At 42.6% G+C, this 23,583-nt stretch overlaps 4 protein-coding genes and 1 pseudogene across 6 annotated transcripts; 2 read left to right on the top strand and 3 right to left on the bottom strand.

The window, feature by feature from the left end:
• Window positions 1–1,561: 1,561 nt before the first annotated feature.
• LOC133901775 (uncharacterized) lies at window positions 1,562–4,527 on the bottom strand (annotated as a pseudogene).
• Window positions 4,492–7,696, top strand: LOC133901774 (uncharacterized). Of its 2 annotated transcripts, XM_062343260.1 has the most exons (6): window positions 4,499–4,768; window positions 5,183–5,292; window positions 5,775–5,924; window positions 6,018–6,274; window positions 6,529–6,684; window positions 7,049–7,696. In XM_062343260.1, exons 1-6 carry the CDS (start codon window positions 4,645–4,647, stop codon window positions 7,212–7,214), a joined length of 963 nt encoding a protein of 320 aa, XP_062199244.1. In that variant the 5' UTR covers window positions 4,499–4,644; the 3' UTR covers window positions 7,215–7,696. The 2 variants fall into 2 exon arrangements, with proteins under 2 accessions (XP_062199243.1, XP_062199244.1); XM_062343259.1 differs by having other exon boundaries at window positions 4,492–4,768; window positions 5,775–6,274.
• A 964-nt stretch (window positions 7,697–8,660) lies between these two features.
• LOC133902398 (proteasome subunit beta type-4-like) lies at window positions 8,661–11,168 on the top strand. Its single transcript, XM_062343980.1, has 7 exons — window positions 8,661–8,824; window positions 8,906–8,988; window positions 9,884–9,960; window positions 10,035–10,164; window positions 10,282–10,453; window positions 10,542–10,727; window positions 10,820–11,168. Exons 1-7 carry the CDS (start codon window positions 8,819–8,821, stop codon window positions 10,931–10,933), a joined length of 768 nt encoding a protein of 255 aa, XP_062199964.1. The 5' UTR covers window positions 8,661–8,818; the 3' UTR covers window positions 10,934–11,168.
• Window positions 11,169–11,347: 179 nt separating this feature from the next.
• Window positions 11,348–12,955, bottom strand: LOC133902333 (aspartyl protease AED1-like). The gene is made up of 3 exons (XM_062343925.1): window positions 12,931–12,955; window positions 12,080–12,300; window positions 11,348–12,001 (listed from the first exon to the last, which is right to left on the bottom strand). The coding sequence occupies exons 1-3, from the start codon at window positions 12,953–12,955 to the stop codon at window positions 11,348–11,350; spliced, it is 900 nt and encodes a 299-aa protein (XP_062199909.1).
• A 1,974-nt stretch (window positions 12,956–14,929) lies between these two features.
• On the bottom strand, window positions 14,930–22,206 carry LOC133901182 (ATPase family AAA domain-containing protein At1g05910-like). 2 transcript variants are annotated; one of them, XM_062342460.1, is made up of 11 exons: window positions 22,036–22,206; window positions 21,409–21,730; window positions 20,113–20,217; window positions 18,207–19,991; window positions 17,933–18,121; window positions 17,685–17,827; window positions 16,992–17,237; window positions 16,258–16,444; window positions 15,968–16,033; window positions 15,638–15,884; window positions 14,930–15,537 (listed from the first exon to the last, which is right to left on the bottom strand). In XM_062342460.1, the coding sequence occupies exons 2-11, from the start codon at window positions 21,616–21,618 to the stop codon at window positions 15,119–15,121; spliced, it is 3,597 nt and encodes a 1,198-aa protein (XP_062198444.1). In that variant the 5' UTR covers window positions 21,619–21,730; window positions 22,036–22,206; the 3' UTR covers window positions 14,930–15,118. The 2 variants fall into 2 exon arrangements, with proteins under 2 accessions (XP_062198444.1, XP_062198445.1); XM_062342461.1 differs by lacking the exon at window positions 22,036–22,206 and having other exon boundaries at window positions 20,113–20,207; window positions 21,409–21,547.
• Window positions 22,207–23,583: the final 1,377 nt, after the last annotated feature.

The raw sequence follows: 23,583 nt of genomic DNA on the forward strand, positions 1-23,583 counted from the left end.
GATGCACAGGTCGGATCGGGGCGTGGGTTGATTATACGGATGTGTAGAAATAGGCCACACGAAAAAATTGGGTTAGTGAATACAAATGAATGTATAGGTTGCTTTTGATGGTGATACTAATTGTATATACTTTGCTGAGGGATGTACTTAATTACATGATTCTTTGATACTTCCATCATTTGTTTCTAGATTCTCATGAGATTATGAATTGAAGATGTAACTTTTTTAGAACACAAAGGTGCAATCGTTTACATATTTTTTTAGAACACAAAGGTGCGATTCTTTTCAAGTGCTGCTTGCCTAGTTTTCTTCTCTGTTCCTCGAAAAGATCTGTTGCTCATCTGACCAACAGAAGGATCTTGCAACATGCCAAATTGTCGATGTTTCTCTTCTTTTGTTTGCTGCAATGTTTGTTTCTGAATTTTGAGACCGTGGAACTCGCAGTTACATGTGAACTGTGAGTAGATGGTGAGTGCTGAGCACATGCACGATGCGTGGAAAGAAGTAAAAATTAACATCGAAGTTGGTCACCGAAATCGGCGAAGTACTCACAAGTAAAATCTACTACATGCCTACATGAGGTTAAGTTCTCTATGTGGATGGTGAACGCAGTACCATTCTCTCTTATTTTTCTTCAGGGCGTCAAATCCATCTGCCAACAAAGCAACTTTAAAAATGAAGATTAATCCCATCTCACCAAAATTAAAATGTGCTTTTGAACCTGGGCTACCTTACTTATAATCAGCAGCAGCTCGATGCAGAATTCCATGCGCACCAACCAACGACAAAATGCGTGCTCCCCTTCCCACTAACCAATGGTGACACATATGTCATGCTACGCGAGCCAAGCGCCCATGTTGGAGTCCTCTTTGTCTCAAACTTTTTTAGAAGACACCTTGTACAAACATACCTAGAGTTGGTATGTCACAGCAGCATCTATGAACCCTCTTGTTTGCTGGCACCGGCATCGATGTCATATCACATTTATTTGAGACAGCACTTGCATGAGGAAATAAGTGTAAATCCGGCGGAATTATAGACTTAGCACGACTGAAAAATTGCGCGGCTCATCGGCCTGTGTCCTCGCCGTCACCGACGGGCTCGCAGAGGAGTTGGTCACTTCATTTGGCGGTGACTCTTGTGCTCGTTGCTGTCACTTCCTTTTTTGGGGCCCTGCGACGGTGCCTGCTTGACGCCGGTGGTGAAGACGGGGGAGGCGGTGGCAATGCTCGTGTAGAGGCCATTGTTATCTGGATATCTGTGTTTTTTTTTTCAAATTGGATATCTCGATTCTAAGTTGTATTTTGACATCTGTGTCAGATTTTAAGTTGTATTTCGAGTGTTTAAATTTTCTTTGCTGAATTGGTCACCCAAATCTGAGTTAGATTCCAACACAATATCTATGTCTAGATAAGACTGGTTGAGGCTGCCGGCCGGGTCTAGCCCCCGTGGCGGAGGCACGGTGATAAAATGTCGTGCATGATTGATCGAGCGTTTGGGTAATGTACTTCAGCAGGGATGATTCTTCAGGAGATCAAAAGTTTATCACTTGGGTCAGATCAGAACAAAAGTGATTTGTTCATAATTTCATACATGAGAAGAAAAATATAATATCGATGTCTATGACATTTGAATTTTTGGTACATCATGCCTCTAATCAGTCACTGACATGATATTTGCCCACTACTGGTTACTCTGAATTCTGAAAACATTTCTTGTTGCAAATCTAAAATATACTATCCGACATGCTTCAGGAATACAGATAACCTGATACAGAAAATTCCCTTTGAATCGAACAGCAAGGGCTCGGATGATCATATATCGAGAAAAGATTAATAAGATTGTAGCAGTAGAAGAACCAGCAGCTAAAAATCAAGGAGCAGTTCAAGTCTCCTTGAAGAGGTCATCTCTAGTGGCACTACCCTTGCCGCATCAGCTTATTGTAAATGAACTGCGGCATCAAAGCAAAATTCTTTTCCTGGTTCAAATGTTGCTTCAACGTCGTAGCTTTGTTGAACTTTCAGATTTCTCGATGCATTCAGACCCTCCTGTAAAATAGCAGTGACAAACAGGTAAACAGGTTTTCTCAAGGCATAACGCTTGTTAGCCTAGCCTAGCAACATTGCCATGACTTCCCCTAAAAAAAATCATTGCCATGACTGAACATCTAATGGAACATATCTCCAAAGGCTATAGCTCGATGCTTAATAAAGCTGTATCCTGTAACACAATTTTTTAGTTTAGATATCAAATATGTGCTTAGTATCACATTGAATCTAACATAGAATTTCCTCAAGGAAGCATAGCAAACAACTTCACATTTACATTCAGGAAAGCTATGGAATACTAGTTACCTTTTGAACATACTCAGCAACTGTGCAATTAATAATTTTCTTGATGGTTTCTTTCTTCACTTTTGTTGGCCCAATCAAGTGTAGAGCGACTTCTTTTGGTATCTTCAGCACCACAAAACAGTACGACACAAGTCAGAACTCAGAACACTATCTGCCTATGTGGAAATGAGTTAAAGCAGATATAAAATGAAAGCATTACTTTTGAAAAGACACATGCGTTATAGATTAGTTTTAGCATAAGATCAGGAACTTACATCTGGGGTTTTCCCTGAGCGATTCAAGTAGCACCAAGTGGAAGAAAATGTCAACAAAGGTAACTAGTGTTAGGTTCAATTCATAAAACAAATTAAGGAGCTGCATAGGGGGGAAATTTGGATGCGCTTTTAAACAGAGCAAAGTATAATCTACAGTTATAACAAACATTATCAACTTTTATGTAGCTTAACCTAAGTTGTTCATTAATGACCATCCAGACATTTGACACATCAAGAGAATATCAAGAAGGCAACCTGGCAATCTTCTCCGGAAATGCTGATACGAAATACTGAACTCATGTGTTCCTAAAAGTACTTCCAAGGCGAATTCAGAATTTGGAATGCGCAAGAACAAATCAAACAAGCATAGTTGCAGGCAATGCTGTCTCAAATTCTCAACTGAGATGGATAGAAATTAGGGTTTTGTAAAATTATAAGAGTATACCTCCTTTCATTTGTCGAAAGCCAGGAAGTGGTTGTGCTGCGGCAACATTCTTTTTGAAAACTTTATCAAAGATAGAATCTGTCAGTGTACCAGCTACATTTACTCGTATCTGCATTTTGTAAGAAACATAATGGAAAGATAGAAAATTAAAAAGAGATTGGTCAAAAGAGTTAATAGGCTTCGTTGACAGCTTCCACATATTTCAGAGTGTGAAATGCTAACCTTTATGACACCATCCTCTTCAGTACACATTGAAACAAAGAAATCCTTGAAAATATTGACAACTGAGTGGGATTTTCTGTACCTGATATCTCAAAAGATAAGCCAAAATAACCAAAGATTTTTGGAACATATACAGGTTCGAGGAATCATAAGAGGAAAATTCATACATTGTACCGGAGATACCACCTGAAGCGAACTGCAACTTTTACAGTTGGTTCTGCAAAAGAAATTATATAAGCAATTCCAAAGTAACTCATTAGCATTAAGCACTTAAATCACTTCCATAATACAGTACAACTTAGATTAAGAGAAACAACATTAAGCCAAGTCATCCCCCAACTAAAACCTCAAGCATTAAACAACTGTCTATGTCCATAAGAAAAGTGATAACCACCAGTAACAACCTACCGTTGTGAAGTTTGTGTGTTTAACATCATCAAACAAGCTACAGATGGTAGTCAATGAGAAAATCGAAGCTGAGGTCGCATCCCCTTGGTACATTTCTGATTAGCCATCTGCAGGACAATCCACATTTCAGATTGTAATTCGCAAGAGATGAGATGAAGCAAGAAACGTAATACTGAGAGACGAAAATATAGGTGACGCATCATAAAGGTTGATGTATTCCTTCCTTCAGTAATCTTCTCAAACAAATTGCCAGACATTATTAATTTGCAACAACCTTTCATTGTGCTGGATAAACGATATAGATACCATTTTCCCGGTTTGACTGTGCTAGATTTTTAATGACAGAACTCAGTTAAACACCTCCCAGTTGTTCCTTGAGTTCTTGTACACACACTCCCACGAGTAAAATAATCACTGAACCCAAATTTTCTTCACAAATCCGAGGAGGAAAATGGGCAAGAAAAGTACCTAACCCAATCTCACAACTTGCCTGCAGAGCAGACCAAGAAATGCCCAAAAGTGTTTTATCCTAATCTGAACCATTCTAGCTGAATCGCTCAGGAAGTCGTACTACAACCGCACAGGATTCTCGCAAGATCATCCTTGCAACCACGCAGCGAAAGCTTGAAGAGGTGTCCGACTGAGGGAGTGGTTCACCTTGGGGCTGGGGCTGACGAGGGCCATGGCCGCAGTCGTAGCAAGGGAGCTCCCCATGGGAGTGGATAACTCCATTGCTCCTCCTCCTCTGACGTCGCAGCAGCGGCGGCAGGAGACCGCAACTCCCGACCCCCACTTCCCGGCTCTGAGCCTGTCCGTACGATCGGGGATCGGACGGTCGATATAGAGCCGAGCAAGGAGATGTCTGGCTCCTTGTGCCATCCCAGCCGTTGGATCCAAATCGTACGGATGATACGGTTCCGTCAGGGGTTTCAGTTCTCCAGTGGCCTCTTCCGCGACACCGATGGCGGGGGCGGCGGCGGCGGTGGAGGCGGGGGCGTATGAGGAGATGCTGCGCGTGGTGGAGGCGTGTGCTGCGCGCATCCGGTGGCGCCTCCGCCCCGGCTCCAAGCGCCGTCTCCTCAACGGTCGGTGCTCGCTCACGTGCTCTCAGGTGTCATCTCTCTAGTTAAGATGTGCTTCTAGGATGTCCCATTTCTTGCTTAATTCGGTGGCTCCACAGTGCCTTGCTGATTTCTGTTGGTAAAACTTGTTTTTTTTTTCTGGTTGATGAGTGGTTAACTCCACCCAATTGCAGAAGACAGTTCATCTAATAGAGCATTGCGTGATACACCTTAGTACTTCAATTCAAGCTTGGTTTCAACTTTCAACCACTGTACCTATAGCTCACTTCGGAAGTAGCTGCAATAGGTTTGAGCTTTGATGACAATAAATTGGTTCTAAAGTTACAGAATACTTGTGCGGAGTGAGCATTGGCGTATTGAATTGTGTCTGTCGTTAGTGAACAAATTAACTAAAATGATGTGACGAATTCTTGTCAGATATACTATTTCTCTGCACCGGGTTGCGGTCTGTGGTGCTGATGGACTATGGTGGAACAATGCCTCAACTGCAAGAGAATCTCTGCAGTCTGCTGTTTCACGCTCGGCAGGTGATGGTTTATTTTGATGTTTTCTCTGCACTAGTGTAACACATAGAATCAGCCATTGTCAGTCGTCACCATGTCACCGAGGAATGATTGATAGAAATAATGATGCAATCCGTAACATCAATCCCTTGCAAGTCATGTTGAGAACCTATGTTTCCACTCACTGTTGAAATTTCACACATGAGCATTGGGTGCGATATTGCCTTGGGCCAGCAGGCAAAGCCCTTGTTGTTCCATTGGAAAGTTGTGCCTGTGTATCACCAGACATAAGTTTGATGGATCTTATTAAGTGGCTAGACTTGGTATTTTGCTTTGCCATCAAATAGTTACATTCAAGACTTCTGTTTCTTAAATACTCTTCCATCTCAAATTTTATTTTCATGCATACTTGAGAAACATAATCTATTTCAGTTTTCATCTGAGATTCTTTCGACTAACTCGTCTGCATCTAATTCATCCATGTTAATATCATGTTTGACTTGCAGGAATCAAGCATCTTGAAGCCACTAAAAGTGATGGTTATTAAAGATATGCTTTACTTGATTCATGTAAAAGGACTTGCTGAACATGTGTCACCAAATGCAAGGTCACAGCACCAGCTAGCTTTTGTGGACCTAGAGAAAAGCTGTTGCAAAGTCTTTACCTTCTCAGATCCTCCTTTTTATATTTCTGTCTGCTGTATGGTGAATGTCTTCTGTTTTATATTACTGAAAGTTGTTTTGGTGCAGCTGCTTTCGAACATGGAAGAGAATGAAAATGTGCTGGAGCTTGTATCTATCCAAGATCTGTTTTCAACCAAATTCCCTGTTGACGCAGCTGTAAATTTGCCTGTTGTTCAACCTGTAATAACAAATCAAAAATCAGACTTTCCAGGAAGAACTACTGATGTGGAGTGCATTGATATTCACGTTGCCGACAGGACCTTACTGGTTGATCTGAGTGCCTACCTCGAGACCACCCAAATTGCCTTGCCTACTCTGAATGGGTAATTTCTGGTTCTGTGAGCCATAAAAACATCAACCATGAAATTTTTAGCCCCATGAAACCGTTATTTGGATACTTGGGAAGCTAAAATAATTGCAAAGCATCTCTATAAAACATGGCACTTTTATTTGTTTTGCTAGTTCTGGTAACATCGAAAGGAAATGCCTATCCCATTTTTATGTATGCTATGTTGGTGAAGTTTGCCATTTGATTTGGTCTCTCTCAATGACCTGTTTTGTGTTTCTATGTCTGCAGGTGGCTTTTAGGTTATCCAGTAACATATTTGTTCAGCAATGGAAGTGCTGAGGCGGCCACACAGAATCTCTCGAAGCATTCTCTTCATATCTACCGAGTATTTGTGTGCAGAAGTTGTCAGTCAGGTGCCAAACAATCAGAAGAGGAGCTGATGAGGTAAAACTACATTGTACTATTTCTTTCACATATGATTATGTGTTACTGTCACATACTTATTTTTCTACCTTCATTACTGCATGAGAGCATGAGGTGTACAAGATACGTAACTACTTCCTTTTTTCCAAGAAAACGAGAACTGATGTAACCCGAAATTTTCATTCACATGAGCTATCAAATATCTATGTATTAGATTGTATATGAATTACTGACGGGTTATAGAGGTTGGCTGGTAGCTAAGGTATCTCATTTTCTTCCCCAATTCTTGTGTTATCCTTAAGAGCAGCCACGCCCAGCAGCACCTTGTCTTGGGGAGTGAAATTTTACATGTAATCTTATAAACTAACTGTAATATGGTTGCCAGTTTTTCAGTTCCTTGTGAGATGAGCATGAAATGTGGTGAAGAACCATGGGCCAGGTTATTTATAGCTCGCATGAATGAGAAGCTCAAGCAATGCAACCAAGTCTGGGCGTCGATGAGGCTAGAGATTGAGATTTTCCAAAGCCAGTCACAGGTCATTGTGTTATAGTTTAGGTCTGCGTGCATTTTACTACATGAATGCTGCTGAATTCGCATTCAATGATCCTGCATGACGGCACATGTTATCCGTATGATTGGAGAACTTGAAGGTTCTCGAAGGTACAACATTGATCAAGGCCATCCACAAGACCAGAACACCCATACATGTACCAGTTTCAGTTCACCCAACATTCTGGATGTATCAGGGAGGAGACACATAAAATGGCTCTGTCGACATGGCGCGACCATGTTTCTCACTACCTTTTGATGTAATCTACCCCGGTAGTATGCCTGGGTTTTACCTGTTATTTGAGTTATAACAACCGTGTACGCCTAGTGCGGTTTGCTTTCGAACGAAATAGGTGAGGATTGGGAACCTCTCCCCCGTTATTGACCGGGGAAAAAATACCATGATCATCACCTGCCTGTATAAGTAATATCACGGTGAAGATTACATATCTGTTATAATGCATAACGATAATTGATGATGCATCATGTTGTAAGTGCCCTTTGTTCAGGATTGCTACGGATTTTTTTTTTCCTTTTTGGAACATAGGATTGCTGCTGTCTTGATTACATGGTGGCCTCATTTTTCTCTTTTTGTTTCGGAAACTACAACGCCACACCACGCACACGGTTGCACTTGCACCAAGCTATAAGGGGGTCAGCGGAAAGGTTGCACCAGGCATACCCAGAGTGTGGTCGGCGAGGTTGAGCTCCGGGAAGACGCTGTCACCTATCCGAATGCCGTCGTGTCGAACACCTTGCGGTTGCGGCCTTTTCCGGATGATCCAGAGCAGAGTCACGAACATACACTTGTGTTTGCTGACAGTGGGTGTAGTTTGTAGTTTGGACAAGGTTTTATAGAGTTGTTTCGTATAATTAGATTAAGAAAAAATAGATTGAGTGGAGTCATATTTGAGAAAAAAGATGAGTGTTTAGTTAGCTGTATCTATATAGATATACTGATATACTGAGTTGAGTTTTTTTTTAAGTTGATTGAATTTGAGATTGTATGAGTAGACGTAAGAGTTAAAATTGTAATTAGTTAATCGTATGAAGATAATTTTATGATACTGACAAATAAGCATATATACATAAGGAGATACAGGCTGCAAACGTTGTATGTATCGAGTCAGGTTAGGGTAGATACAGATATCTAAACATGTTTATCCTTAATATTATGCTCATGGATCAGATCAGACTAAGAGCGATTCAAACAACCAAACCGCGGCTGCGCGCGCATGCCCGGTGAGGAGCTATGGCCTGAGCCCGGCCGGGCCGGCGAGATGATCGACGCCCTCCGAAGCGGAGAAGCAGAATGGGCAAGAGCGTAAGCGACTGACAGGTGGACACAAGGCATCAGTGAACCAGGCCGCGGGTCCCACGTGTCAGAGAGAAAACTGGATCGGGTCAGATCTGACTCGCGTCGGATCCTAACCCGGCCGGAACTCCAGCTTCGGCCCAACCTGGCGCCTCCCTCTCGGTCTAGCCGTCTAGGCTTCGAATTCGACCCTCCTCTGCAAGAAAGAACGCAACCACTTCATTAGCGGCGACGGCGAGGGCTCAAGGCTCGACCGAGGACGGCGGAGGGACAAAAAATCAAATCTTGAGATGGCGGTGAGCGCGTCTTCGCCGATTGAGTCTTCTACCCCCTGATTTTCGTTCGTTTCTGATGCTTACACGTGAGGGTTTCTGCAGTGGCAGCAAGGCATGAACGGATCCCACGCTGCGAGCGGGAGCCAGGCGCCGGCGGTCGGAGGAGGAGAGAGGCAGCATACACAGTATGATTCGAATCCTTGTCTTTATTTTCTCGAATTTATTTCGGTGCTCCGGGTGGTGGTGCAGATTGTGATCTGTGGGGCGCAAGTTGTTTGTTGTTAGTGTTGATTTGGGGGAAGTTTTGGTCTTTTAGTTATCAGTTGGGTTCCTCTATTTTATTTTCGCCCCTGGTTAAATCGTCTTGGAAAAAAAAAAGGGTTTTGTCGATTGGGACCATGTGGTTTGTTGCGGTTTAGGGTTAGTACTTCGAGGTCCCGTTCGTTATTTGAGCGGTGAGATGTTCAGAGTTGTCGGCGAGGATGTTTATGAGTTTATCTGCGAAATACTTGGATTTGACTTATATCATGGTAGATGTCGATTAGCTTGTGTTGATGACTTGTCACTCGAGCTGTATTTAGCTCTTCCCACGAGATAGATCAGAATACCAAAGGAGTCTAAAATTAAGGGATCAGTAGGCGTGTGGGCACTAGTTCTTTCTTTCTTTCTTTCTTTCTTTCTTTCTCTGTCTGTGCAGTTATTGATCCAACACAAGAATTGGCAAGTTAGAGTTCTTGTTGATCAAAGCGTAGTATCAACTAAAATTCCTTACTGTGTGGGAGTTGATATTTCCATCAAAACTTTTACTGGTCTGTATGCTTTCGGTAAAATAAATGCATAATAGGATTCATCCAGTATGTTATTCTTGATAGCATTCTTCACCATTGATTAACCATGCCTACATTTCTAATAGCTTTTCTGATGGGGCAATATAATTGCAGCATTGGTTATGTGCTTGTTATTTTTCGAAATACCTTCAGTAATCTAGCATTTATATTCAACTCTTTTATGGTGGTTCTTTGCTTCTGATAAATATATCAATTCACTTTATTTACTCCTGCCATTGTATCACATCAACAGGTATCCTTATGTGACTGGTACTTCGGTCATTGCCTTGAAATACAAGGATGGTGTGATCATGGCATGTGACACTGGAGGTTAGTTGCCAATCCTTCTACACAGCTAAATATTGTTATCACAATGAGGAACTTAGTCTAATCTTCTTTCGCAGCCTCCTATGGGTCAACTTTACGATACAAGAGTGTGGAACGCATTAGGGCAGTTGGCAAGCATAGCCTTATTGGAGCAAGTGGAGAGTTCAGTGACTTCCAGGAAATTTTGCGCTATTTGGATGAACTAACGTAAGTTCCCTCACTAGTGAGTGGATATGAAGCCTCATAATTATTATATGGTGAACTCATGTTTTTCTTTGTATTGCTATGGAAGTTTAAAAATCTTCATTCTTCCTGCCTTTTCAGTTTGTCTGATCATATGTGGGATGATGGAAACTCTTTGGGCCCCAAAGAGATCCACAGCTATTTGACTAGAGTAATGTATAACAGACGCAACAAGTTTGATCCTCTCTGGAACTCACTTGTACTTGGTGGAGTTAAAAAGGGTCCAAAGGGCGACGAGAAGTATCTTGGCATGGTATATTTTTTCTTTCAAAACAACAGTATCTTCTTCTTCACCGGGGTCGATTTGTCAACATCTTATGCCTATTATTTTGCCGGTTTAGGTTAACATGATTGGTACACACTTTGAGGAAAACCATATCGCCACTGGATTTGGAAACCACCTGGCTATCCCGATACTTCGTGCTGAGTGGCGTGAGGATATGACTTTCGAAGAAGCTGTTAAGCTGGTTGAGAAGTGCTTGCTGGTCTTGCTGTACCGTGACAGGTCATCTATTAACAAATTCCAGGTATTTACTTTGTACCTTGGTAAAATTGCTTAGCTTGCTGAATATTCAGTGTACAGTTGCTGGACTGATGTAACACATTATTAATGTGACAGGTTGCCAAGATCACTACTGAAGGAGCAACCGTCTACCCACCATACTCATTGAAGACTTACTGGGGCTTCTCTCACTTCGAAAACCCAGCTCAGGGTGCTGTAGGGTCATGGTAGATTCAAGCTTCCACGCATGCTACATGTCAGACCATGAGCTGGGAGGAGCCAAAGTCTGCTGCTGAAACTCTTTCAGCCCTTGTGAACGTTTGTTCTGAACATCACCAGAGCTCCACATTTGCTTTGTATGATGGTTCTGATTGAACCGTACTTTCGGTCGTTTGTTGAACAGTTTGAATGTGGATTATGTGATCAACTTCTCTAGTGCATCATTATCATATTCCTTGGTCTGAAATGCTAGCTCAATACGGGTATGTAAGGTCTTAAGGTGTCGTTATTCGTAAGCATCATGCCTGGTTGCCCACATTGGTTTCTTCCATCAACTGCGTTTTCTGGAAGTTTAACAGCCTTGACCAGTGAGTGATGAGCACTGCTTGTCTTCTGTCTGTGCCAACAAGTGTGCTCGTTCGGTAACTACCACGAAAGAAGACGAAGATGCTTGTGTTTCTGTGTGAGCGTGCTGACGGCGGAAGAGATCTTCCAATATCGCTGATCACGAGCTATCAGCCTCCCGCCCGGCGCCATAGCTGGCCAAAGCGTGATCCGTGAGCTACAGAGTTTGCAGCTTCCAGGATATAAAACAACTGAAATATCGTCAGAGTCCTCATCAGAAAAACCCGCGGGGAGGCGGGTGATCACGGTGCTCGAGTGCATCACCGTGCCGGCCGTCGCGAACACGGTCGGTGGGGATCTTGATTGCGCGGCCGGCGACCTTGACCTCTGCGGGTCACCCACCAGGCCACCATCGCCGTTAACTGCGCGTTCGCCGGAGCTGCTGCGCAGAGGGATAGGCACCCCCTGGCGCTCGACGACGACGGCAGGCAGTAGGAGAAGCCCGTATGCACCGTACTTAGCCGCCGCTTGCGAGGCCAGCGACACCTTCTCGCGGCCGAGGCCGAAGAGCCCGTCGGCCTTCCCGAACAGCCCGGAGTGGCACTTGTTGTCCGACGAGCAGCTCTGCGAGTCCAGTTCCTCGCTCTCCGGGGCGCCGCAGGGCACGGCGGAGTACGTCGACGACTGCGCCGGGTGGAAGAGCGGGTCCTGCTGCTCGTCGCAGTCCGTACACGGCTTTCACCGCACCCACGACAAATCGCTGCCGGTGTGGAACACCACCGAGAGGTCCCTCGCTGGTGACCCGAGGCCGACCGAGACGATGTAGTCGCCGGTGCCAAGAGATATGCCCGCCGGAAGGGACGCGCTCTTCGAGGCACGGGCCGGGGTGATCGTCGACGGGCCAGCTATCTTTTTGTGTATATGGAGTTGGCCCTGTCCTGGTCCTGGTCCAGGATCTCCGCATGAGACGGCGCGCCGCCGCGAGCACGGGCCGTGCCGGTGCACGACGCTCAGAGCCGACGTGTTTGATGCGGCTGCAGGACAGCATGGACGAAATGAGCAAGGTTTTGCTTGACTAGTTGGCTTTTGTTTTTTACAATTTTTTCTGCTCTATTCGTAGTCCACTAAATGAATTAATACAGTACGAACGAAAGTAATTACTGAAAGTTGAATAAGTGTTTGCAGTAGTATTGGGATGACATGTAGCAGAATTACTGCAGCTATCATCACGGCAATGCTTGTGATGACTGACGAGAAACAGGAAGTCAAAAAAAGGAGGGGCAAATTGGATGAGCCCTTTGGCATGTATGGACTACTGAGACTATTTATTTATATTAAAATTTATGTTAAAGAGGTAGGTGAAAAAAATTATAAAATATGTAAGAGAATCAATAGATGTATGGATATTAGCTGGGAGGGATAGATAGACGAAATAAGTTGGTGTATCCATATCCTATTGTCGAGTTACCTTTCCCAATCATAAAATATAGAAATGACTCTATTTCAGACGATTGGGATTTATGTAAATGTTAGTCAACTGAGATTTGCCAATCCATCGTTTCATACCGTTAGATTAAGGTCCGACAATCTTCTATCATCTTCTTGGTTCATTGCTTGTGTTTGATCCCATCCCTCTCTCTCCCTTTATTCTTTTTCCGGCCAACCCTTGTTGCTATTGCCACCCGACATGGCCGCCGGAGCTGAGGATGCCATCAGTGAGCTTCATTTGTAGCGCTGAGCTCCCCTATCCTGTTCTCCTCCCTCCCGTCTCAGGCGGCTCACCATTGTCGGATCCACCATCACGCTAACCTAACACCTCCTCTACGCACCCAAAACATTTTGTCATTCATAAAAGGCGGGATTGCCGATTTGCCACTCATAAAGAGTGGTTTCCACATAATGCCATCATAAGTTTGTGAAAGATTATGAATTATTTTATTTGTGATGTTGTGTATTTTTTATAAAAATAAAAAGTTGAGTAAATTTCGTAAAACTATAGATACTTTGATAAAAATTATTAAAAACTACAGATTTAAGTAATGGTTTCATAAAACTACAGATTTAGTGTTAATTTTATCGTAAAACTAGAACTTTGATAAAATTATCGCAAAACTACATATTTGAGCAACAATTTCACAAAACTATATTTTAACGTCTATTTTATCGCAAAACTACAAATTCTAGAGGAGTTGTTTCTAGCCCGTTACCACGACAACCAAACCCCTCTTGCAGTCTCACAACAGCTGCCAGTTCATGAACGGACCATCTCGGAGCTCATGAAACTATAAATACTTTGATGAAATTTTTGCAAATTGCAAAATTACATATTTAAGCAATATTTTCACAAAACTACAAATTTAGCGACGATTTTATCGTAAAACTATAGATTCTATCACAGACCTGTTAATCTGATGAATGGACCCCACTTGTTGTCACATGAACTCCTGGACGGTCCATTTCATGAGCTAGCAGCTATTATAAGGGTGCAAGCGGGACCCGATCATCATGCTAACAGGGCTGGTAACAGCTCTCCTCTAGAATATGTAGTTTTTCTTATAAAATCAGCGCTAAATTTATAGTTTTGTTAAACTATTGCTTAAATTTGTAGGTTTACGATAATTTTACCAAATATATGTAGTTTTGCAGTAAAATTGATACTAAATCTGTAGTTTTATAAAACTATTATTTAAATATGTAGTTTTACGATAATTTTTTCAAAGTATACAAAGTTTTGCAAAATTTACTTTAAAAAATTAGAGCTAGAATAAGACATCTTAGTACAAAATTTTAAAGATGGAATGTTCTCTACATGCTGCGTCCGGTTTCCATCTCGTGGATTGTCACCTCAGACCACAACCCTCCGCCCGAACGCCATGACCTTCTCTAATTTACCCATGGTCAACGACAAGCTCACGAGGAAGCGGTTCGGTCCGGAGGCCGGGAAGGCACACATGGTGTGGCTTCCCGACCTGGACATCTCCATGGATGCCGTCCCAGCCTTGCACCACCGCTACAAGCGCTGGACGACGAACATTGACGCCGGTCGCCCCGGGAGTGGAAGGCTTGGATGGTGCTGGGCTTTCCCAAAATTTCGTGCGAGTAATATAGATTGTTGGTAGTAAACCAAATGCTAGCCAAATCGCTTTGGTAGTACCAGAATTTGGTTTGGTTCACAAGGGCTCATGTTACACATTTGGATTACGATTGATTCCTCCAGCATCGACACGCGCAAGCTGCATCCTAATGATGGGCTGGAGTGGAGTCATCCCATATTTCCGTATTTTGGTTAATATGGCTCTACTTCTTCGGCGATCGATCTACCGTCATCATTTTTACTTGTTGAACTTGTTATTTGTAAGCACCTTAGGCATTCTTATACGTCTAGTTATTGTCTGACAGTTTTCATACATCTGTGAAAAGAGTCCAACGAGAAACATAATTGGCACGTTATGCATTTTTGGGCTAAATTTTCCCCTCCAAATTTTACCAAAGTTTGACGTTACCAATATTTGGTCACCGATTTGGCAACCTACAGTTTGACTGAACATTGGCAAATAAATTAACTAGTGTAGGCAAGAATTAAATTTTGGTTGCAAACCGAACACCCCAAATGAGAAATCCGTCACATAGAGTAATGTATGTGATTCTACAAATGCTGAGAAATGTACGTGATAAATCTACAAAGGCTGCACTTGCTACATCATTTAGGGCAAAACTGCGTCACTGACACTGAGCATTTGACACATTTTGTTACAGAGCATGGAACGGGGATAGCTCCCAAGACGGTTCACTATTCTTTCGTTCCAAGGAAAATGTACACAGGGAAAACAAGAATCTTATTACCCGCCAGAACTAAAAATTGTCGCTGTTCTCAACAAATGTTAACAAATACCTAACAACTAACCGCCTATGATCCTCATTGCTTTCTTTACTTGTCAACTCTATCGCACCTTTCATTAGCCGGGAATACAGCCTCTCAAGCTGTGGCACGCCATAGCCTGCAGTGAGCTCCATGAAGCGTTGCTTTACGGCTTCGAGCTGTCCGAGTAAGTCATCGCCAGTAGTTGTGGTGGCAACTTCACCGTTGTCAGTCTCCATGGGTTTAGTAGGAGGTGCAGGTGCTTCTGGTGCTTCGGCTGGTGACTTGTCGGTTTCTTTCAGCGCGCCATTTGACTCTGGTACTTTGAGAGCTTCTTCCAGGGAAATCGCCTTTGATAAATCTAGATCTTCGGGAGACCTTTCATCTCTTGCTGTCTCGTCTTTAGCCATGCCTGAAACAAGCAACAGCTCAATATTTTCCACAATAACTACTATCACAACTTGATACACAAGTTATAGTCAAGGATGTAAAAGAATATCATCACAACTGACCCTGTTCATTTTCGGCAGTTTTCTTTTGCCGCTTTAGCACTTCATAACTTTGTGATAGGTTTACATCTGGCTGTACATTACGGAGCCTTGCACTCATTCTAGTACCAGAAACCAGCTGAGCAACAGGTGCCGCTTGAAGAATAGCGCTATCTTCATCATCCACAACCTGCAGTGGTCCCCCCTGTGAAGCAATTTTATCACAGAAGGACACCAAGGATGGGTCCATTTGTGACAGCATACCATGTGCCTGACCAAAGGGGTTCCCGTTAGACACAACAAAGATACTATAACATTCAAATATATGTGGAACTGATGGAACAAACAACATACCACATCTCGAAGTTCACAAGCTCTACTGACAATCCTAGATCCATTGTAGTCATCCCCATTATAAGTCTGTCCAGGCAATACACTGGTTAGCAACAAACTATAAATAAGTGAGCAAAAGGGGGGGGGGGGGGGGGGAGGGGGAACTATGAATCCGATAGCTGCGGAAGTTTGGTAAATATTTCAACTGTCATCCGCAGAAAGTTCGGCACTGAATTGTAATGTACTGAAATGTTGGGCCAAAATATATGTAACATGAGTCAAAAACTAAATTCCCAACACAAAATATGTACCTTTGCATTTGAGACAATAAGATCAATGTCCTTCATAAATGCTGCCCTAGTAAGGTATTGTCCAGAGTCCACCCGCTGCAAGACAGTAGCCATATCCATGGGATTGTGAACTACTGACCGATAGTCAGGTACCTCCTCTTCTGATACTGGGAAGTGAAATACACTGAACCTTTTGTTGTACAAGATGCTGAAAAGATGAGCAGTCAGACCATTATTTGTATCAGGTTTCGAGAACCAAGTGAACAGTACTGTCTGGCAAGGTACTAGTGAACTTTTGCTTATGCAGCACGGGATGAAATATGCTATAAAAAACATGGTACATTCAAGGCAAGAATATAAAGGAAAAGGTTTTGAAGGGTAGAGTGAAATGTTTTTAGTACCAAGGAAGTATTAAAAAATTCCAGTTTCAAATCTTGTTCCCCAACAAGCGCGTGCATATTTATGATATTGAAATATCACAACAAATCTTTAACTGCTTTATTAGGCTGCAAACAAACTGGTCAGCTGAGTTTGCGCTAGCATTCCTTGGATCACTAGATATGTACTTGAATTTGGGACTATACAAATATTGGCGAGACCTAGGGTCAGCAACCTGGTGCTGTTTTACTGTAGACTATAATTGCAATTTTCCACACTGTTCTTTAATGAAGTGGTAGAAGCCTGTTCCTGATGCCCTCCATAGTAAATTGGTGAGAACAGGGTAATAAAGCTGAATGGAGGAGTAAATTGCAGACCGGTTACAAATATCTCGGAGACACATCCTCATTCGACGAACAGCATGTTGCTCAGCTTCTGCCTTAGCTTTTAGCTCTGAAACCTTAGGGCCCTCCACTTCCTTTGGAGCTTTGGGAAGATCAATAGTGGACTTTTGTTTCTTTGATTTGCTTCTTGACTCCTCTGTTTGGAGCGAGAGCAATGATTCAAACAACAGACTGAAGTATCTCAATCTATCATCATAACTTGGTTGCTCCACTTGATATCTAACAAACAAAGATGTTTTATTTTTGGTGAAATATAAGACAAAGATAGGAGGAAATGCAGTGAACTTGACCTGAAGCAGGTGACACTGATTCACAAATAAAATGTTATACAAAAAACTAAAGCCTGCAAATCAATGAAAAGGATACAAATTGTGTTCTCACTGATGTGTCTATCATTAAAACATATCCAATTCCTAATGACAAGCAGATTGCTTCCATGTTTTGTTGGTGAATGAGCAATGATGGAATAGTAGATGACATATGAGCATTTACAGAGATCAAGAGTACAAATAATAATAATAAGCTGAGTAACAAAGAAATAGTAAATCTACTAACACAATCTAAGCAGCAGGTCAATGCAATAATCACTATGTAGTTAACTTATATTAGCAACAACAAGCCAACACAATCCAGGAAAACTAGAAAAACATTTGTCAAGGAACCTACACATTACGAGAAGAGAATATAGAAGCACACTCTTCTTCGAGGTCAGTGAAAGGCACTGGTGACGTTCCTAGTAATAAAACTGGAAGGTTGGATGGCAACTCATTCAACAGTGTCAATAACACAGCCCTAAGCTGTTCGTGTGCCTGTAACATAAAAAATGAACTGCTTAGCTAAATAATCGTTATTTAACACTAAGAATCATTTCAAAGCATCAAACTTTGAACAACTTCAACAGCATGTTTACTAACCGTATCCCACCAAAGATGGAACTGAGGCAAGTAGAGAATGGATGGGGTTGTTCTCTTGGCTTCCCCAAAAATATGCACGAGAGCTTCTTCAGGTGTCTTTGCACTTGGATCAGAGAGGAGAGAAGGCAGTCCCAAAGAGTGAACCGAAAACTTCTCAAGCTCATGCAAAACAGCTGGTCCAACATGATCCTGCTAAGCCTAGATCACATTAGTAAGTGAAAAAAGAAAGGCGCAGAATACGATATTATCTATGTAAAGAAATGAACAACCCTACCAGTCCAACACTCTCACTGCCACATATCAAAAGGCGAGGTCTATAAACAAGGGGGATGGAAGACCCGTAGGAAAGGGCAGAGAACTTGCTAACATCTATGGATGAAAGAAAAGGAAAAATATCGGAAATCCGTTCCATTATTTTCTCAAGATGCCTCTTCAGACATGGAGCGATAACTGATGAAAGTGGCCTCGAATGCACAATGGATCCCCTATGAGCAGCTGGAGTTATTGTAGACATAGCATCCAAGAAGTGGTACTTCTCAACCCTGACCGAATCAACATCAATGACAAACTTGTCATCACTAGTGTAGACTTGAGGATACTTCTCTCTAAATGCTCTAATAGCTGCTTCTGTACATAATGCTTTCAAATCAGCTCCACAATACCCTACACAGCTAGCAGCAAGCTCCATCTTTAGTTCCTTCGGTGGAGGATCCTTCCATTTCCTTGTATGAATATCCAGAATCTCAGCGCGAGCCTCATAGCCAGGTAAAGGAAAAAAGAACTCACGATCAAATCGGCCAGGTCTACGCAATGCTCCATCGATGGCGTCAATACGGTTAGTTGCTCCAATCAAAACGACTTGCCCACGTGAATCAAGACCATCCATCAAAGCAAGCAATGTCGAAACAATTGAATTATGAATCTGCTCTTGCTTGCTAGATCTCACAGGTGCCAGGCCATCTATTTCATCAAAAAATATAATGGACGGCTGATTCTTTTGAGCTTCCTCAAAAAGTAACTTAAGCTGCCTTTCAGCCTCTCCCACCCATTTACTAAGAACATCAGCTCCTTTGCGCATATAAAAGCTGACCTTCTGGCCGGCTTTAGAGGCAGCACAAGCTAAGGCTCGGGCAATCAATGTCTTTCCTGTACCTGGAGGGCCACAAAGAAGGACTCCCCTAGGAGGAGCGATGTGATAGTTTGCAAAGAAATCTGGATACAGCAAAGGAAAGAAAACCATTTCCTTTAGAGCATCAATGTATTCCGATAGCCCTCCTATATCATTAAAACTCACACTCTCGTCGACCTGTAGAGGCTGAATATCAGCTCCTCCTTTGGAACTTGGTCCGGCAGTTTGGACCCCAGGCATGAGCGAAGAACTGTCACCCTGATGACCCCATCCTGATGCTCCAACATTCAGACCCCATGCTGCTGGACTATGCATGTCCAATCCACCCAACAACCACGGCATACCTCCCCTCCCACTACGCATCCATGGCATGGATGGACCTTCATCTGGCTCGTCCACAAGAAGGGAATCATCTGAATCATCTGGCAAAGAGAAACGAGCGCGCTTATACATGCGCGACCCACCTTTTTTCAAATACTTGCTGTTCTTTGGACCAATCCCATGAACAAGTACTCTGCGAGGAGATTGAGGTCTGTGCTTCCCTTCCTTCTGAGGGGATGGTCTACGAACTTCTGAACGTTCCCTTAGATCATATCTCCTCCTTCCTTCTTGCTCTTCCTCACCATCTTCATCATCTCCATCTACTTCAGCTTCATCACCTCCATCAACCTCCTCCTCATCACCAACATCCTCTTCAATGTCATTGCCATTTTCTCTTTGATCTTCTGCACCTTGCTCTTCAGAGCTTTCCTGATCATCTTCAGATTCTTGGTATGGATGCAGTCTTTGTCCCCGCAAAGATCTTCTAGGCCGTAAACCTTCTCGACGGGGAATGGAATTAGACAACTTCTGGCACTTTGACCGAGCTGACACTTCACCATGTCCAGCATTATTTTCCCCTTTACTCTTTGAAGACCGATATCTGGGTCTCTGAAACATTTAAGGGAAAAAGAGAGATAATTCAAACAATAGTCATTAGTCAGTAATAGTTGGCAGATGGGGTACTAGTGTGACTGAGCAGAGTAACCTTTCAGGAACTGCAGAAACTCACCATAAGATCATCATCTTCCATACTAGAACTATCTGTATCATAGCCCTCCAGATTTACAGAAATTCTTCGCTTTCGCGTTGAACGGCGCAAATTTGCTGCAATAGACTATAAAAGGCAATATTATAATCAAGCCAACTGTGCATAAACAATAAGTCCTTACAAACAAAAGGCAACAGATTTTAGAAAATGTGTACATGCACAGTCGGCTAATATTGACATGAACCATAGTAATAAAAGCTTAATGACAGTCTAGAGATTTTTTTTTGTTTCTTATCAACAGCCAATGTAATTATGAATACAAGTTAGTGGAACAGCGCAGCCTTTGTAGAAGCAACATGTTTCTCAGGACAAAAACTGCTAAACGGATGATTGAAATTGCCAACCATAACTATAAATTGATAACTGGTCAAATCATTTAAAATAAGACATGACAAAAAAAAATAATGTAAAATAAGACATGGTAGACCAGATTACAACATATCAACCATGACAGCTGCCATTTTTGGACCTATCTTGGTAAGCAAGGACTTAAGCAATATCATTTTTAGTGAGAACCAACTCTAGAAAGACTAGCAATACAGAAACAACTTTGAAGCTCGCCTTAACCTTATGGGAATAATGATGCCATCACCTCTTCATTCCACACTAAAACATTTTTATAAAACAACTCACCGCTAATGTCCCTAAAAATTGGTTCAGGGAAAACAGAGTTTTGTTTCTATGTTGAAGCCCCACTACAGGAAATGCATATAACCAGGCTACATTATTTACAGCGATGCATGATTGTATCAAACATAGCACTAACAATATATGTGAAGAAATGAAATAATGATCGCAAGCATTCAACTGAAGTCTCAAAACGCCGCAGGCAAGCAGGACTCCAAATTATTGATTATCCAACAGGCCAACATAACAACATTGAACTCACCAGCAAAGCATGCCTAAGCAGTAAGCAAAATAGCTGTGATGCTTAATCTTCCTAATGTATCTTAGCTGGCTGTTAATCGGAAAGCTAGCTAATTTACAACTACCACTGACAGTAAGACCAAGTGAATCCAGCATTAATCTATCAACCCCAATCAGAAATAACCCCATAAAGCGAGCTCATCAAAGCTACTGAAATCACCACAACATGTACCCAGCTTTACAAGCTCCAAATGATGCATAATTAACATTTGTCAAAAGCATGAACGCATTGCCGATCCCATGCATGCAGTTACCTTTACAGACAGATCACTACAAACGAACAAGTGAGATTCCCAGGCTCATTAAGCATAGGCAGACGAAGTAGCTTACATCGGCTGGTGGTGCTCTTGCAGCTGGTTTGCGAAGCAGTTTCTTAGCAATCTGTGATGCAGCTGTTCGCTTCTTAGAGTTGACCTTCTTGCGCATGGCTGGCTTGTAGTACATATAGCCACGGGCGTAGTACTTTGGCCGCTGCCGCAGCCGGTCACTGGTCCTCACCGGCGTCACCGAAACATCCCGCTTCCCCTCCATCGCCACCATCTCTCCGTCCTCACGTCCAATTACAAACCATGATGCCCACTGCCCCTTAAATCAGGCCAAACAGTCGCACCATTTCAGCCAATCCCCAAACCCTAGCACCCAATCCACCTACCTGCATACACAAATAAGATACCAAATAATAGTAAATTTACCGCCTATACATTACAAAATGGAATCAGTTGTTCATTTTCCGCACAGAAAACTCCACCAAAAAAATCGAACCCATGAACAATAATACGAAGCCTCCGCACCAAACTCCAATCAGCCAACAACTAATCATCCAAAATCCATACAGGCGAACAAAACCCCGGTCCCGCGCCAAAATCCCGAGTTAAAACCCCAAAAATGACCGAGAAAAGGAGCGCGAAAAAACCGGGGGGGGGGGGGATTCTGAGCCAGACGCCGCGGGCAGCTGACCTCGGGGATCCGATCCGCGGGGGCAGGGCCCCACGCGAACCCGGCCGGATTCGACGCGGCGGCGGGCGGCTCGTGGGGGCGGAGGAGAGGCGACTCGCGAGGGTTTCCTCGCTTCCTTCGCGTCGGGGGTGCCGAGACGACGCGAGGGTTTCGGGTTTCTTTCCTCTCCCCGGCCGCACGCGCGAGGCACGTGAGGGAGGGCGCGCCTCGGCCGCGACGTTCACACGGGGCTGGTCCGGGTGCGGCTTCTGACAGGTGGGCGTGATGGTGTCTCCGGGCCCGGTGGCAGTGGGCGGAGAGGAGGTCAGATTTGGGATTGGAGGGTTTAGGGAATTCGCGCGTAAGATTTTCTGGGGCGTCGGATGGGGATCGGACGGTAGAGAAGAATTTTTCAGGTTTATGGGCGGGTATATATGTTAACGAACTCGTGTACCGTTGGAAACAGCAGGTTTTAAAGTAGGAGTAAGTGTCCACACGTGTCACTAGCTTCCCAGGATTCTCTAACTCTAAGCCCATACGGCCACACTAGAAAAAGACATTTCCATAACCCTCTCAGAGAAAACTTACAGAATAAGAACTGCATGAAATAAAGTTTGAGAAAAGATCGTTAATCCACAATACGATTGTGTTTCTTGTGCCCTAAATCTGTTGGGAAATTCTTGCTTTTTGTCACTATAAAAAATGCACTGGTACTAGTCAAAAGGAGGACTAGTGTCTTTAAAGTACAATAGAGCATAAGTCAACGTCTTTCTTCCTGGCCTCATTGATTTATAATGGGAAAAAATATAAAACTTCTCAAAAGTTATTTGGATTTTGATTTTTCCCTTCAAAAATTATTTTGTTGCAAAAAACCTCTAAAAGGTTTGGTTTTGTTAAAAAAACACCCTCAAAAATTCAAAAAAAAAATAAAAAAATCACAACAAATTCTAAAAAAAAGTAGAGACAATCTAAGACCTTTTGTGAAAATGTATCATTTGCATCATATTTTATGGAGAGGAAGTTTGAAAAAAAAATCCGTGCAGCTCATTTATTAATTCGAGTTAAATGCATAGTTAATTATTTACTGATCCAAAAATCATGAAACCAATTTTTTTTAGTCTTTTTACATGATCCTCTATCTTCTAAAAATACATGAAATCTTGAAATAGTTATTGTAACGTGCATGATTGAGTACATAACTTTTGGGAGTTTTTTGCAACAAAACGACTTGGGGGTTGCATTTTTCCCTTTAGAATGGAATATGTCTCTCTTGTGGGTCACGCAGTTTTTGTGAATTTCATTTGGTGCCGGTCTCAACAAAAATATATTTGATAACAATATTGCACTGGTCTGACAAAAAGGTAATTTGGCTCGGTATACAGGGCATGATGGTCTCAAAGCACTGCAAGGCTGTGTATAAAAAATAATCTAAGATAGAACCCAAATTAGCCCTTTTTCACTCTACAAATAATAGGAGGTCGATATATCGTATATTACCATGAGTTATTTTAAATGTGTCATATACTGTTTAGAAAAAGACTCACTTAAGTCAATTTTCAATTTATACTC

This window comes from Phragmites australis, chromosome 20 (genome assembly GCF_958298935.1).
Source record: "Phragmites australis chromosome 20, lpPhrAust1.1, whole genome shotgun sequence".
Taxonomy (NCBI): Eukaryota; Viridiplantae; Streptophyta; class Magnoliopsida; order Poales; family Poaceae; genus Phragmites; species Phragmites australis.

Excerpts from the sequence above, each read along its gene's own strand:
- LOC133901774 (XM_062343259.1), top strand. The coding sequence starts at position 4,645 with ATGGCGGGGGCGGCGGCGGCGGTGGAGGCGGGGGCGTATGAGGAGATG. Across the intron at positions 5,293-5,774 it reads TGCTGTTTCACGCTCGGCAG|GAATCAAGCATCTTGAAGCC; the intron begins GTGATGGTTTAT and ends TTTGACTTGCAG. Across the intron at positions 6,685-7,048 it reads TCAGAAGAGGAGCTGATGAG|TTTTTCAGTTCCTTGTGAGA; the intron begins GTAAAACTACAT and ends TATGGTTGCCAG.
- LOC133902398 (XM_062343980.1), top strand. Across the intron at positions 8,989-9,883 it reads GGAGAGAGGCAGCATACACA|GTATCCTTATGTGACTGGTA; the intron begins GTATGATTCGAA and ends TCACATCAACAG. Across the intron at positions 10,728-10,819 it reads CATCTATTAACAAATTCCAG|GTTGCCAAGATCACTACTGA; the intron begins GTATTTACTTTG and ends TTAATGTGACAG.
- LOC133902333 (XM_062343925.1), bottom strand. The coding sequence starts at position 12,955 with ATGTCGGGTGGCAATAGCAACAAGG. Across the intron at positions 12,301-12,930 it reads GGGTGGCAATAGCAACAAGG|CCGCATCAAACACGTCGGCT; the intron begins GTTGGCCGGAAA and ends GCTGTCCTGCAG. Across the intron at positions 12,002-12,079 it reads CCGGCGACTACATCGTCTCG|CCGTGTACGGACTGCGACGA; the intron begins GTCGGCCTCGGG and ends GTGCGGTGAAAG.
- LOC133901182 (XM_062342460.1), bottom strand. The coding sequence starts at position 21,618 with ATGGTGGCGATGGAGGGGAAGCGGGATGTTTCGGTGACGCCGGTGAGG. Across the intron at positions 20,218-21,408 it reads CAAGAGCACCACCAGCCGAT|TCTATTGCAGCAAATTTGCG; the intron begins GTAAGCTACTTC and ends TGCCTTTTATAG. Across the intron at positions 18,122-18,206 it reads GCAGTGAGAGTGTTGGACTG|GATCATGTTGGACCAGCTGT; the intron begins GTAGGGTTGTTC and ends TAGGCTTAGCAG.